The following is a 14143-nucleotide window of genomic DNA, read 5'->3' as shown; positions in this document are numbered from 1 at the left end:
TCATAATCAAACACTGGAACGTCCGACTGCCTGTGATGTGGGGAATATACGTGCTGGTTCTGTTGAAGTTCACGGTCGGACTGATACCGGCTATTCATGGATACGATAGCAGCGATTCAAGTGCATCGATGGAAGAAACTGTCATCAGGCATGATAACCACCTGAACAACACACATTACAAAACGTTAAGCGAAAAGCAGATTGTAGGAATGCACCGACGGGTGAACTACGACGATGATGACCTCAAAGCTACATACAGTCCGGATCCTCGGTTCGATAAACATCCATTCCACTGTTCGGCTTGTCAGTTCAGGAGTGTTTTCGCTAAAGCATCGCTCAAATCAATCAAGGCACACGTGCTGATGAAGCTGGGATTCGAGTATCCACCGAATCAAACCAATTACCCAAAAGTACCAGACGATATCTTGAGGAGCTTCAACGAAAAAATAAGCCACAGTCAGCAGACAAGAATGCGGGAGGCCGGAGATCAGCAGTTTATGGGAGACGACCCCAGCGTGTATGATCAGCGTGACGAGATGGACGAAGATTTCGATTACTATCAAATCACTAATAAAATCTACATTCTGCCCAATCGTGAGTATTTCTTGCAGGCCTGAAAGCTAATAGAGCTTTTCTGTTCTCTTTTTGATTTATTCGCAGGAGCCAAACCTTTTCACCAATGATCTCTCACAACATGATTCTAACTTGTGACATATTGTATTTTAAGCCGATATTATCAATAACCTTTGCAATTTTCAGCTTGTTACGACTGATTTTGAAGACATTATTTTATTATAATAATTTTGTTTTCTTTTACAGCAATAGAGGCAAACTATGTTTTATAGGCAGGGTTTTGTAATAAAATGTGTTTCTATAATTATAATCTGTTTACATGTTCTCAGAACAATCCGAATGTCATGATCATCAGCACCAAGGAAATCAAGCGTAGAAAGACAAGGCCATTTTGAAAGACTGCCCGTTAAATTATAAAATGATCCATGAACAATTGCCAAATGATCAATTGTTATTTTTTCAATATTACATACAAATATCAGGCATCAGAAGGCCGGCTCCAGAGGCACATAATCCTCTATTTGGGACGTTTGTGCCATCGCCATTATAAAAGCCTATTTCATCATCTACCTGTGGGAAAAGGAAGGAAATAGGGATAAAGGATATAGATAGGGACAGGTAGGGAAAGGATAGAGATAGGGACAGGTAGGGAAATAGGGGAAAAAATACCCTTTGAAGAGGGTAGTAACGCATAAGCGAACGTCAATGGGTTGAAAGAGCCCCCGAAAGAGAACCTATAGCTCTTTACTACAACGGATTAAGAAGAACAGAATATCCTGAAGATTCAGGTTTCTGAAGTCACTTTCACTCAATAAGTGTTCACCGAGTACTCGGAAACGCAGTACTGGATAGTTACATGTCAAATGATATGAAGTTCCATAATCGGATTCACAGCTACCACATATAAATGAGTTTTCTGAATATTCGGAATGTAATATCTGAGTCGGCAGTGTCCAGTCAATTCTATGAACAGCATGCTGCAATTTTCCTTTGACAGATTTGTAACAGCAGGCTCAGAACCAATGAAGTCATGTGATGCTCCGGTGTGAGCTAACTCATCAGCCAATTAATTTCCAGCGATGGAAGAATGGCCAAGTACCTACACAAGGTGAGCAGCGTTCGCTGAATTCAGCGCCTCGATTTGAGTTCGACAAGCTAGTTATCGCTTCGACGTAGAGATGGTCGAAGCGAGTGCTTTAACAGCAGCCTGGCTATCGGAACAGAAATATATTACTGTAGAACACAATCAAACAACGGTGTTACCTTTTTTATTCTTAACCACTTAACCTACTTTACAGCTCTTTTGTCCACTAGTGAGCGATACTAATTGGCAGCTGCACATCTACTTTTGTACAACGCCGAAATTTATTCCATCATTCTACTATATCGAACTGGTTGCTTTTCGCGCTGCTTTAATTTTCTACCCTATCATTGTAGAATAATGAGCACGAGGATGTTGATTGGGGGTCCATTATGAGCAGCCGTTCACCAATGTCCGGGTCTGTTTGCGCCATGGACTCAGAAGAGAGCCTGTGTCAACTGCCCTCAGGAGGGAAGTGCAATTGACGACAGTGCCGGGGCTGGGATCGAACCCATAACTATCTGCCTATGAAGCAAACGTGCTACCACTTGCATCACAGGCGCCGGCAACGGTGTTATCTTCTCCGAGGCTTATTTCAGAATGGTCGGCAGTTCAGTCTAATCCAATGCTTTCATAGATTTACCTTTTATATTAATGCCTGCCTACTACAGCTCGGCCATCCTGACAATCTGGATGTCCTCATCGAGACAGTCATAAATTTTAAGGTTTTTTTTGTTCGTTGAATTTTCAGGAAATGTTCGATGCCCTCTTGAGTGTGTCCAGAATATGGCGACAATTTTGAAATTTGCTTGAAATACTTTCTCCGTGGTAACGAGTTCAAGATTGAAAAAAAAAATCAGCCCCAACTTCTTAAGCAACGAATTGTTGATGTCAGAATTGTTCATAAGCTCGAATAAAGATTATGTTTCTTGCCCTTCTCTTCATTGGATTGTTCTCAAAAACTTCTGCATGAGCGAGAATTCCATCCCCTAGAATGAAATCCGCAGATTTGAATCGGCTTGAAGACTTTTTGTCCCTCTCTGCAGATATGCAGAGCAAGCTCGATGATCTTGCCAATCGCTCCTCAGCGGCAGGTCTTACCATCAACGTCAACAAGACCAAATCGTTGGATGTAAACACGGTCAACCCTTCCAGCTTTACGGTAGCTGGGCAATCAGTGGAGAATGTTGAATGCTTCCAATATCTTGGGAGCCAAATGGCGGCACCAAGATTGACATAGGTGCACGAATCAAAAAGGCAAGGGCTGCTTTTGTGAGTTTAAGAAATGTATGGAAAAACAATCAGATTAGTCGACGCACCAAAATCCGAATTTGCAACTCGAACGGTAAATTTGTGCTGCTATACGCCAGTGAAACCTGGTGTGTATCAGTGGAGAACACTCAACGGTTGCAGGTCTTCATCAATAGATGCCTGCGGTATATAATTCGTGCATGGTGGCCTCACAATTGGGTCTTTAACGTGGAGCTCCATCGTCGATGTCATCAAAAGCCGATGGTCCACTGCACGAATTCATGCTGACCTGCTTACTCTCACAGAAAATTTGACGTTTGAGCGGTGCCGACACCTCTCAAACGTCAAATTTCGTGTGAGAGTAAGCAGGCCAGAATAAATTCGTGCAGTAATCCATAGCGACAGAAATTCGGGAGCGAAAGCGGAGGGGCGGAAGCACTCTACACGCAGGGGCGGAAACGAAATCTGCAAACAAGCGTTAGATTGGAATCCAGCAGAGCATCGCAGCAAAGGTAGACCCAGAGGCTCATGGCGGCGCAGCCTCAACAACGAAATCAAGCAAGTCGACAGAAATTTGACCAGGCCACAGGTCAAGGCGGTGGTTGGCAATCGCCCAGGATAGAAATCTTTCAATTCGGCCCTCTGCACCACCGTGGGTGCCCTGCCCAGGGTTGATAGTAGTAGGTAAGTATTGTTCGAGATACTATCTTAAAAATAATCTTTTCCACTTTAATTTCTTGAATTTGTTTTAGTCTGACAGGTTCCTTGGTTGACCGTAAAGACGTGGCCGGTGCCGTTATTGACCTAATGAAGTAGAGCTTTTGGAACGTGTATATTGAGAGTGGTGTGCTACTCCCCGGTCCCATATAGGTATTGGATCTTTCTGCAAGCCGCTAGCTCTGATCAATCATGGAGTAACAACTACAATGTGTACGGTCACAAATGTCCCTACTCATGTTCATGCTCAATTTAACTCTTTCAGGTAGGTACGTGAAGCACCAATGCAATTGGTTCTCATTCTCACTAACCAGCATTGAATTCGTGGCTGTTACATGTGAGTAAAATTATTTCAGCCAGTAGAATCCTTGCCACCGACGAAAACAAATTCAAAAACGTAGTAATTCCTTAACAAGCCCGAGTTGCTACATGTCAGCAGGCTGAATAAATTGGACGATATAATTGGATCACTGTGAACAGCATTTGGTTGTTTTTTTTTTCCACTCGCCTACTGTAGATTTATGTCCGAAAGAGTAAAGGGATGCCAAATGGTAGCCTATCAAATGCATTCATTACATACGAGCAAAATATTTAAGCCAAAAAATACTCAACAGATAAGATCGTATATTGCGCATTCTTCAGGTCATGATTAAATGACAATATGTAAGTACGGCGATTAGACCAAACCGATTCGATGTCATCGCACTCTCGTAGGAGCCCAGTTAATAAGGCAATCAGAAAAACTTGCATCTCTGTTCTTCATATTGCACCGTCTGATTTGTGACCAGTTTTTTTTAACAACAATACCCTTGAAATATACGCATTACATGCAAAAAGTCGCTTCCAATTTTGAGGATAGTCACTTCGATAGCTCTTCAGCATTCACTATTCATTCATTCGCTAGCTATCCAAACCTCAAACGAACAACAACGAATAACAATGTGAAGAAACTTACGTATTGCATCCCACTGGTGATGGAATTGTGCGTTTGATTATGACAACCCGATTGCTGCATCTTTCTCGATTCACTTCAGCAGAGAGGAATGAATATGAATGAAATGAGGCGAATGTACGGATCCTTGATTGAAACTTCAACTGCGGCTGTGAAATAAATTTGTGCTCGGCAGAAAGCACATTTCGTTTGTTAAACTTTAAAATAAATTCAAACAGACGTGGATTTAATGAAAACTGACTGATACATGATCGGAACAATAGCAGGGGCCAACGGCGCAGTTGGTCACACGCTTGTTTCATGAGCAGATGGTCATGGGTTCGATCCCAGTCCCGGCACTTTCGTCAGTTGCTCTTTCCCCCTGAGAGCAGCTGACACTGACCCTCTTTTGAACCCATGGCTCAAATGAACCCGGATACTTGGACATCGGCAAACGGCAACCCATAATGGACCCCAATCGGATTGGAAACAGGAACAACCAACAGCCACACATCAACATCCTCGTGCTCATCATTCTACCATGATAGGGTAGAAAGTGAAAGCAGCGCAACGGCAACCAGTTCGATATAGTACAATTAGAATAGAATACATTTGGGCGTTGTACAAAGTGTAAGTACAGCTTCCATTTACCTAGTGAACAACAGAGCTGTAAATAAGGTTAAGTGATTGAAGAATAATGATCGGAACAATATGTTTTTAACGAAGTATACCTAAACTTTTGGACAATATGTTCATTATCAACCGACTCTCTTTATTTTGAAACCCATGCCTGCAAACTTTCTAATTAAAAAAAAATACTAATCTGTCATTGAAAAATGTGTCATAGTTTTATTTTTTGTCTGCCCATTAACATATTTAAAGCAGCGGACAATGCAAAATGATGACTATAATGAACAAACCGATTATTACAAATTTTTATGCTAGTGAACACAAGTTTTTTTCATTGCCAGAAAACTCTTTGGCCATAAAACCAGATTCAAAATTTGCGTGTGTTAACCGTTGTACCAATGAATTGCTGATGTAGTTTTGATTTACATATAATCCATTGCATAACGACAACAATGTTCTCAACGCATTTTTTGCTCCATTTTTTTTTTCGCATGTCGGTTACATATTCAATGCAGTTCGTTAGTTGGGCTTACTATTATAGTATGTATTGTTAGCTAAAGTCAATTATGTTACATGAAACTAATTGGCTTGATTCGTAAATTATTATTTTTTGTTCGTCAACTTTGCACACCCTTTCAGGTGCCTTAAAAAATCATCAAGCAGGGCGATTGGTAGTCATCGCTTGGAACTTTGGCCAAGCCAAATATTCGCCAGCTTCTTTTATCTAGGCTTTAAAAACATTTTTGTTTTTATTCAATGTACTTCAACATCAATTCAACGATGACTATTAACTAACTACAATTAGTCTGTGATCTAAGTTGGTTGTTGTTTCTTTCAGAATTGCTTTGTACCAAGCTGTTATGAAAGCACAAGTATACCACGCCTGCAATTAAATATTCCGGTTGTCTTAGTTCTCTACAGGAACCATCAAATAAATGTTAATCCTCAAAAGTTTCCAGCAGCTCCATTGTTGTAAACAACATTTGCTGTGGTGGGATACAGCGAGGCCACCTTCAAGCCAGAATTGCATTGCTCTACTTCTGCAGTAAGTGCTAAACGGCGTAGGTAGTTACAATGGTTATTGCATAATTACAAAATTGTAAAAGTTTACGGATGCAGACACGTTGAAATCTGATTCAAATTACTCTAGCTTAAACTGTATAGTGTAAACCTGAACTGTTTACACATTGTTCGTTGTTTGAAAGAACTTATGGAAGGAAAAATGAAAAAAAAAACTTATTGCTATAATGACAATTTTATCATAAAGCAATAGACGATTTTGTAAAACAGTTGTCTCTCCAATGTAACAAAGAGGTTCATATTTATCCGCGTTCTCTTTGACGACAGAAGTCGTAGTTTCGAGCAGGGGTCGTGGCTCGAAACTACTACGTTAGGTGTTGTTGATACATCATTGCTTACCTGATCTACTGAGCCATAGTGACGCCGAGAGAAGACACCTCTTCGTGATATTAGTTCGGTGGCAGATGTGCTGAAACAAGCGAAAAGAAAAGTAAAATTATCACCTCCAGTGTAGGTTAAGTCTATTTGCAGACATTTATTTTGCTTACGATTCAGTGCTCAAAGATATATGCACTTGAGCGATATTTGTTCCGATAGTTGGAATTTATCGTTATTTTTTTGTGGATATTACTACTGTATTCGAATTTGAATTCGTTTTACCTATTTTAATGTTAGAAATTTTTCGATTTTATTTGAAACCAAGGAAGATCAGTCGACTGCATAACTATTCAACAGCATTATGTGTGAAACAGTTTATAATGTGCAAAAGGTGTCAGCCATTTTTTCAATACATATTTTATTTTTATGACGATGCAAGCCAATTCATAAATATTCAATTGGGGATCAATTGTTTGTTCAACCGTTCAATGATTATGATGGTGATTGGCGTTGGTATCAAGGTTACGGGGCACTTATTATTTACGCAAGATAGACCCGACTTTACGACCATCGGCAGATTAGTACAGTATTCTATAAAATATAAAAAAAATATATTTGGAATCTTATTTTCAGTTTTCTTTATACACATAATTGGATGTCTTATAATACGGTTGTACGGTTGTACGTTAGTACGAATTCGCTATATCGAGAATACGCTACATCGAAGATAATCTGTATAGGGTTTTTAACTAATCCCTTTCTATCTAAGTACCGACCAATAATGATCGAATTTATTCTTGCACCTCGCCCAACGCCTCATCGTCAAAATGGTATCAAATACTTATTTAAAAATTTAAATAATATGCAATGTAAAAAGAAGCGAAAGAACTTTCATTTCCCTAAAATAAGAAGATTGAATAATTGTCTCTCGAATTCTGTTTCCGTCAAGTTCTCATTTATTTCGGGCACAACTTGAATTCCATTCCCGGCACACTTTCTACGTGACACAAAGGTACTGAGAATGATCAAACATTATTTGATTCGACCGTAGGTGTTTATTCAAAAATGTCGGCCAAACTCTTCGCAATTCAAATCAGATCGTGTTTTCAAAGTTCTTCTGAGCAGAGAGCTTTTAAATTGAGGACGATGATGCCTTGGAAAATATTTCAATTAGGGTACCGAGCCACTTGGGCCGTGGCTGGAATTTTGGGCACTTTTTCGCTGTAACTCAGTCAACTCCAAACTAATTGACAAGACACGTATAGAACGTATCTCACCACATCTCAAAAATTGTGTGAATTGATTTAAAATTGGTAGAGTTATAGCAGGAAAGTGCTCAAAATAGAAGCCCTGGTTCCACTTCCCTAATATTTTTGCCTAACAGATCATAATACGCCATCAGAGTACAGTGAAGACATTTTTCTCTGTGGTTGTAAAAAATGATGTTTCGTATGCAGAAAGTCCATGCACACTAGCCTGGTACACGGTTTATATGGGAAAATACAAAAAATGGAAAAACTCAAGCTCCTGTATACTTTTTGAGTTACCCTTTGGTCCCATATCAACTGTGCAAAATTTCAGATCGATTGAAAATACTATATTTTAGCGCCCGCCATTCTTAGTTTTTCATACGATTTACTATGGGGAAGTTTTACTCCTGCAAAGAAAAATCGCTAGGAGTCACCCCTAGATCTCTAAAAATAAGTCGACGCATGATTTCTGTAGAAAACTTTACTAGGAATCAGACCTTCAAAGACAGCAAACCGATGTGACGTTCGTGCAAAAAGTTATTTGGCCTTACTCAATCGATAAAATGACGAGATTTTATTATTTATTGTTATTCCTTACATGTTAAACAGCGTTTGCATGCCATTCGGTTTTCAGTCAATAACTTTTTTCACATGCCTTAGATCGCTTTACGGTCTTCAGAGGGTTGGTTCATCGTAAAATTTCCAACAAAAATCATTAATTGATTTATTTTTAGGGGTTAAGGGGAAACCTGTGGCGATTTTTCTTTGAAAAAGTGATTTTCCCCATACTAAATCGTATGAAAACTTAAAATGGCTGGCGCTAAAATATAGTTTCTCCGATCGAGCTGAAATTTTGCACAGTTGATATGGGATCAAAATGGAACTCAAAAAGTGTACAGGAGTAAAATGTCTTTTTGTGTCCCACGCTAATGCACACATTTGCTTGCGTCCCCCTAGACGAAGCCAACTAGTCGTTTACATATTGCCGACGAAAAAAAGTTATTTATTTAATTATTTGAACAGCTTTTGCTGTATACTGCAGCAGTGAAATCTAACTTTGAAGTGCCACAGAGCTTTTGTGGCGTGTGAATTGAAGGTTGCTTGGCCGACTTTGGTACCTACTTACGATTTCGAGGGCACAAATCTCTTCGTAAACAAAACCAGCGCACCTGAGCTTCTCATTTTAAGCTTATTACAAGTGAGCAAGAACAGAATAATACAATTCCTTGTTGTTTGAAGCTTGTTTCTTGAGATTTGTGCGTCTGAAGTTCTGATGCACTTTTGAAGCGGGATTTTAAGACGTTTTTCCTTAAATGCTTGATACTGAAACTCTCATAATAGGTCAAAGCTTGAAAACTTTCTAAATTTCCACTATGGCCAAATAGGGAACCACTATGGCGATAACTGGTACATTCTTTCTGGATACGACTGAGGTTATGTACTGTTACGGTTTGGCTTCGCAGTCTTAAGGGGAATGGAAAACACTAGTTTTTGATTATTCCCGACGTTTCGGTCCGTTTGGGACCTTTTTCAAGGGTTCTAAAAGTTTAATACAAAGTTACAATAAGTTATAATACATTTAACATTTAACATTTAGAAGAGACATTTACCAATCTTTAAGGTTTTCTGGTCAACACCGAGCGATAGAGAACGATACAGCTATGAACGTGAGTAGAACACAACAAACAGACACAAAATTCTACTCTCTCACCAACATCGAAGGGCTAACACAACAAATAACGAAAACACTGAGGAGGGACTACCCGGGAATAAAAATAGCCTACAAACAACACAAAACTATTGGCTCTCTATTACCTCCGGTCAAAGACAAAACACCAAACACAGAACAAAACAATGTTATTTACAAAATTGATTGCGCCGACTGTGAGGCATGTTATATCGGAATGACGAGCATGAAGCTAAAACAACGAATATCTGGACACAAATCAAACATCAAAAAACTAAACACACTTAGAGAAAAGGGATACACAAACACAGATGCAGAGATCAGCTGGGTAAAAGAAAAGACTGCGCTAGTCAATCATGCGGCGACTATGGACCATAACTTCAAACTAGACGATCCAAAAATAATAGATAGGACTTTCAAAACAAACAACCTTCCCATCTTGGAAAGTTGCCACATATACAACACTGACAAAACTGTAAACAAACGCACAGACACTGACAACCTCCATGTAGCTTACGCAGGACTACTACACCTATTAAAAAATGAGAGAATTTATAGAATGAGATGATCAAAACAAACTAGATTATAAGAGAGACTTACTTCGGTCAAACCCACACTTAATCAGATAGACGAAACACACACACACTAAAATAAGACGAAATAAATATAGTATAACACACGAAAAAGAAAGAGCATACGAACAGTAATGGTGGAAGATCGCGAAGATAGAACCCGAATTCCAGACCGCTGGAGAAAAAACAGTTTGTCCACATCACGATGGTCCATACTCGATCGGACCAAAACTAAGTGAGTAAAATGTGGAATGATGAACTTAACGCAATGCATTTTAACCCTTAATCTCCCGATCCAGACCAAAACGAGACCAAACGTATGACATTTCGAGTTTAGCAAAACTATTTTTGACCAGAAAACCTTAAAGATTGGTAAATGTCTCTTCTAAATGTTAAATGTTAAATGTATTATAACTTATTGTAACTTTGTATTAAACTTTTAGAACCCTTGAAAAAGGTCCCAAACGGACCGAAACGTCGGGAATAATCAAAAACTAGTGTTTTCCATTCCCCTTAAGACTGCGAAGCCAAACCGTAACGATGACTGGTACACTTAACCTAAGGTAAGTCGGAATATCTGTAAAAATGGGCTATTTTATGCCTGATGTAACTGTAAAGTACGTGTATTAAAAAAATCTATCAATTTGGATTACTCAGTTGCTACTAGACCACCAAACCTGTCTGAAACATCAGTTGATGGACAAGAGGCAAAGTATTCAGAATAAATATTTTTCAGTGAAATTTAGATTTTCCTCAAACTTTATAAGAAAGATAATGTGGAAATTTTGTGGAGGCGGCAAAGAAATATTAATTCATGATGATATGAACGTATTCCCTAACCTTATTATTAATGCAAACAAGATCAAAATGGATGGCCATTAGAGAAAGGCCTTAAATACGCTAAAATGCATTGCAGTTCCACATAGCTCAAATTAATTGCAAAGATGGAGCTCAAGAAAGTTAGACACCTGTGGAAGCGATTGTTGTACTTTGATATTGATACAGACTATTTTAGTCTCGTCGATAAAATATGTTGGTTATTCGGTAGCTTGAAACGTTTATCAATGCGTCAATTTTGGTTTTAACTTTCTCTTTAAAAACTTCAGCTCAACGACCTCCCATAACCAAGAATCGGGTCTACAAAGCCCTATGGACAGTGTTAAGTGTGCTGCATGGCCTCCAATATTTCGGTTTTACGATACAAATGATCCGCTGTATCAAACGTTATCCCAGAGATGTTTCGGAGCTCACCACCATCACAAACATGATAGTTGTGCTTGGAGTTTCAGTTGTTCGCGGTTTATGTTTGGCGTATAGTCACGCTGATTTGTTGAAACTCAAAACGTTCCTGAACACAAAATCCTGTCAGCGTGATAATGCCAGTGCGTTTCAGTTACGAAAAAGCACTTATCAAAAGATAAACAAGTTCTTGGCAGTGTATTACCCAATAACAATAACGAATGCATGTTTGTATTCCCTGGATACTGGATACCACGAAGAAGTCTTTCGAATTCCATATTTGCTAGACGGATTGCCCGAGAACGTTGCATTTCCGATCAATGTTTTAACTGCATCTCTACATATTCCTTGGGGCAATACAGTTTGGTACAGCGCCACCCAGTTACTGTCCCTGCTGCTTGTCCTGCGAACAGAGTTGAAAATAATCATAGATCAATTCAAGCATATTTACGAAGATGTGGCTGTCAATTACGTTTTACAACCATCTGACATAAAGCAGCTGACACCGCAACAGAAAACAGAATTTCTTTCGGAACTCAGTTCGAGATTCAAGTATGTTTTATCGTATCATTCCGAGTTTATCAGGTAATTGCAATGCAAAAAGACTATTGTCACATATTTCATGCAGATGCTCAACATTATTTTCAGACACTTGCAAATTTTTAAAAGAATTGTAAGTTTAAATGTTTGCTTTTTATTCGTCGTGGGAGCAATAATCATCACCGTTAACACAGGGCTTTTCATACTGGAACCATCAATCGAACAACTACCATTACTGGTTGTATCGATACAATTCACGACGGAAATCTATTGTTTTTGTACCATGTTTCAAAAGCTGGACGATGAAGTAAATTCAATCATTCAATATTCACTCCAAAACCAAAACTCTAATTCATTTGACTCATTTCAGAACAATCAACTTCGCCAGTATGTCTACGCACTCGACTGGATCCACTCGTTAGACGGGCTGACCTCAAAGGATGATCGACAGCATTGCAAGACCATTTACAAAAATGCGCTGATGATGCTAGCTCAAGTGAAAGATGGAATCAAGCTCAACGTAGGAGGAATGTTTTCACTTGACTTGAGGACATTTACCGAACTGATGAGGACTGTTTATTCACTTTTGACGCTCATGATGCGCACTATGCGAAAATCTTAAGAAACATTATATCATAATAAAAAAACGAAATTTGAAGTTTGCAAAATTTTATTCAAGATGGTTTTAAAATTCACATATGCAAAGAATAGTTGCTCACATTCGATTAAACAGAACAAAACAGTTGAAAAAATAACATTTAATAACAGCTCATACATTAATATATATTTCTTCGCACTCCGCTTGTTCCAGGCGGCGCGTTTTCTCCTGGAAGAGGCGGATTTTACCGCTCGAGCACTAAAGCCCGCGTTGCGTCATTTTCTTCCAAAAACGCTCTACCCTATTCGTCGAACCAATCGTTTCGTCGACTGCGTTCTGCGTACAACCCGATAGTGCTCTCAGCTGCGTTTTTGAAAGCTGCTTTAACTGTACCCCAGCAGTCCTCCAGAGAAGCCACATCGAGCACACCATCTTTCGGCAACGCTGCCTAAAGAATCTGCGCTTATGCGGTGGCGATATACGGTTGCTTCAGTCGCTCTTGATCGAAACGAGGCGGCCGCCGGTACTGTACATTGTTAATAACGGAGAGTTTTGGGCGCAGTTTAACCCTAGTCGTGCGTTGGAGTCATTGTGATCCAGACAGGCACGCTGAACATGTACTACGACGACGTGGTAAGCGTCAGCTAATGTACGAAAAAGGTTAACCATACAAAAGCTTGTTTCTTGCTGTGAACGACCACCTGACGTGCTTACCGCATGAAGCTACCAATAGCGTGTAACTCTGTTAGGCATTATAAATTAAAGGTCAGGTGGAGTCGCAGCGGTAAACGCGATCCTGCACTTAATAAAGGTTGGTGCTAATATTCCTTCTATTCTGACTGCAATGATATGACCGATGCCGTTAAAAAGAGCCTCTGAAGGTTGCACAGTGAAAATGGTTAACCACTTCCAGTGAATTATAAAGTTGATTCATAGTGCAAATGTCATTCCATCAGGTATCAGGTATCAGCAGGTCGGCTCCAGAGTCACATTCTCCTCCATTTGGGAAATTTGTGCCATTGCCATGAACACGAGCCTATTCTTCATTTACCCGAGGGAGAAGGGAAGTAAAAACCCTAATTAATCCACCTAGCGGTGATGGTGCCTTTCTCGTGCTTTAAAATATCCTTTCAACAAAACTCAAGCGACATGTTGATGACATTGACATAAATACAAAATAAAAACTGCTTGCTAAATCAACTCAATATGGATACATTTTATATTAGCATTACATCCAATATTCAGAAAATATAAGACAACGATCCAAAATTCAAACCAAACAAGTGTCATGAAGCCGCAAAATTTTGAAACGTCATTTTAGATTTTCCGGTCATTATTTTTTGACTCCGGGTATCTACCCCAACTAAACTAAACGCCATCTGGAACATTGAGACACCATCTTGGATGTTCTTGTATTCATTTTTGGACTCCGTACCTAAAATTACATGAAATAATCGCCGTATTGAATTTCGGCATGTCGTCTATGATTTTCTGGTTACCAGTTTTGGACGAAGACCGGCATTCTTCCCCATTCCAATTATAGTCATATTGCAGACCTTGTGAAACAGCGCACAACTTGGGTTATCTGATCACAGATTTTGAATTCTGGACAGGTTTCCATACAACATATGGCCATAATGCAAGAATTCAAAATCCTAAAAAAAGGCGCTAACTTG

General features: G+C 39.3%; 2 protein-coding genes across 7 annotated transcripts in view; one reads left to right on the top strand and one right to left on the bottom strand.

Annotated features, from left to right (window-relative positions):
- Nucleotides 1–14143, bottom strand: part of LOC115263581 (GTPase-activating Rap/Ran-GAP domain-like protein 3) — a 598953-nt gene that overhangs the window by 89055 nt on the left and 495755 nt on the right. For all 6 annotated transcript variants that reach the window (XM_062855941.1, XM_062855940.1, XM_029866830.2 and 3 more), the window contains one exon: nt 6603–6672. In XM_062855941.1, the coding sequence (XP_062711925.1) occupies nt 6603–6672 (70 nt within the window). The remainder of the gene's footprint in view (nt 1–6602; nt 6673–14143) is intronic.
- On the top strand, nt 11035–12503 carry LOC109433291 (uncharacterized). Its single transcript, XM_019709719.3, has 4 exons — nt 11035–11134; nt 11197–11914; nt 11978–12176; nt 12240–12503. Exons 1-4 carry the CDS (start codon nt 11035–11037, stop codon nt 12489–12491), a joined length of 1269 nt encoding a protein of 422 aa, XP_019565264.3. The 3' UTR covers nt 12492–12503.

The sequence above is a fragment of the Aedes albopictus genome, chromosome 3 (assembly GCF_035046485.1).
Source record: "Aedes albopictus strain Foshan chromosome 3, AalbF5, whole genome shotgun sequence".
Taxonomy (NCBI): domain Eukaryota; kingdom Metazoa; phylum Arthropoda; class Insecta; order Diptera; family Culicidae; genus Aedes; species Aedes albopictus.
Note: the sequence above shows the minus strand (reverse complement) of the source record. Positions and strands in the feature narration are given on the sequence as shown.

Excerpts from the sequence above, each read along its gene's own strand:
- LOC109433291 (XM_019709719.3), top strand. The coding sequence starts at position 11,035 with ATGGAGCTCAAGAAAGTTAGACACCTGTGGAAGCGATTGTTGTACTTT. Across the intron at positions 11,135-11,196 it reads TAAAATATGTTGGTTATTCG|CTCAACGACCTCCCATAACC; the intron begins GTAGCTTGAAAC and ends TAAAAACTTCAG. Across the intron at positions 12,177-12,239 it reads TTCAAAAGCTGGACGATGAA|AACAATCAACTTCGCCAGTA; the intron begins GTAAATTCAATC and ends GACTCATTTCAG.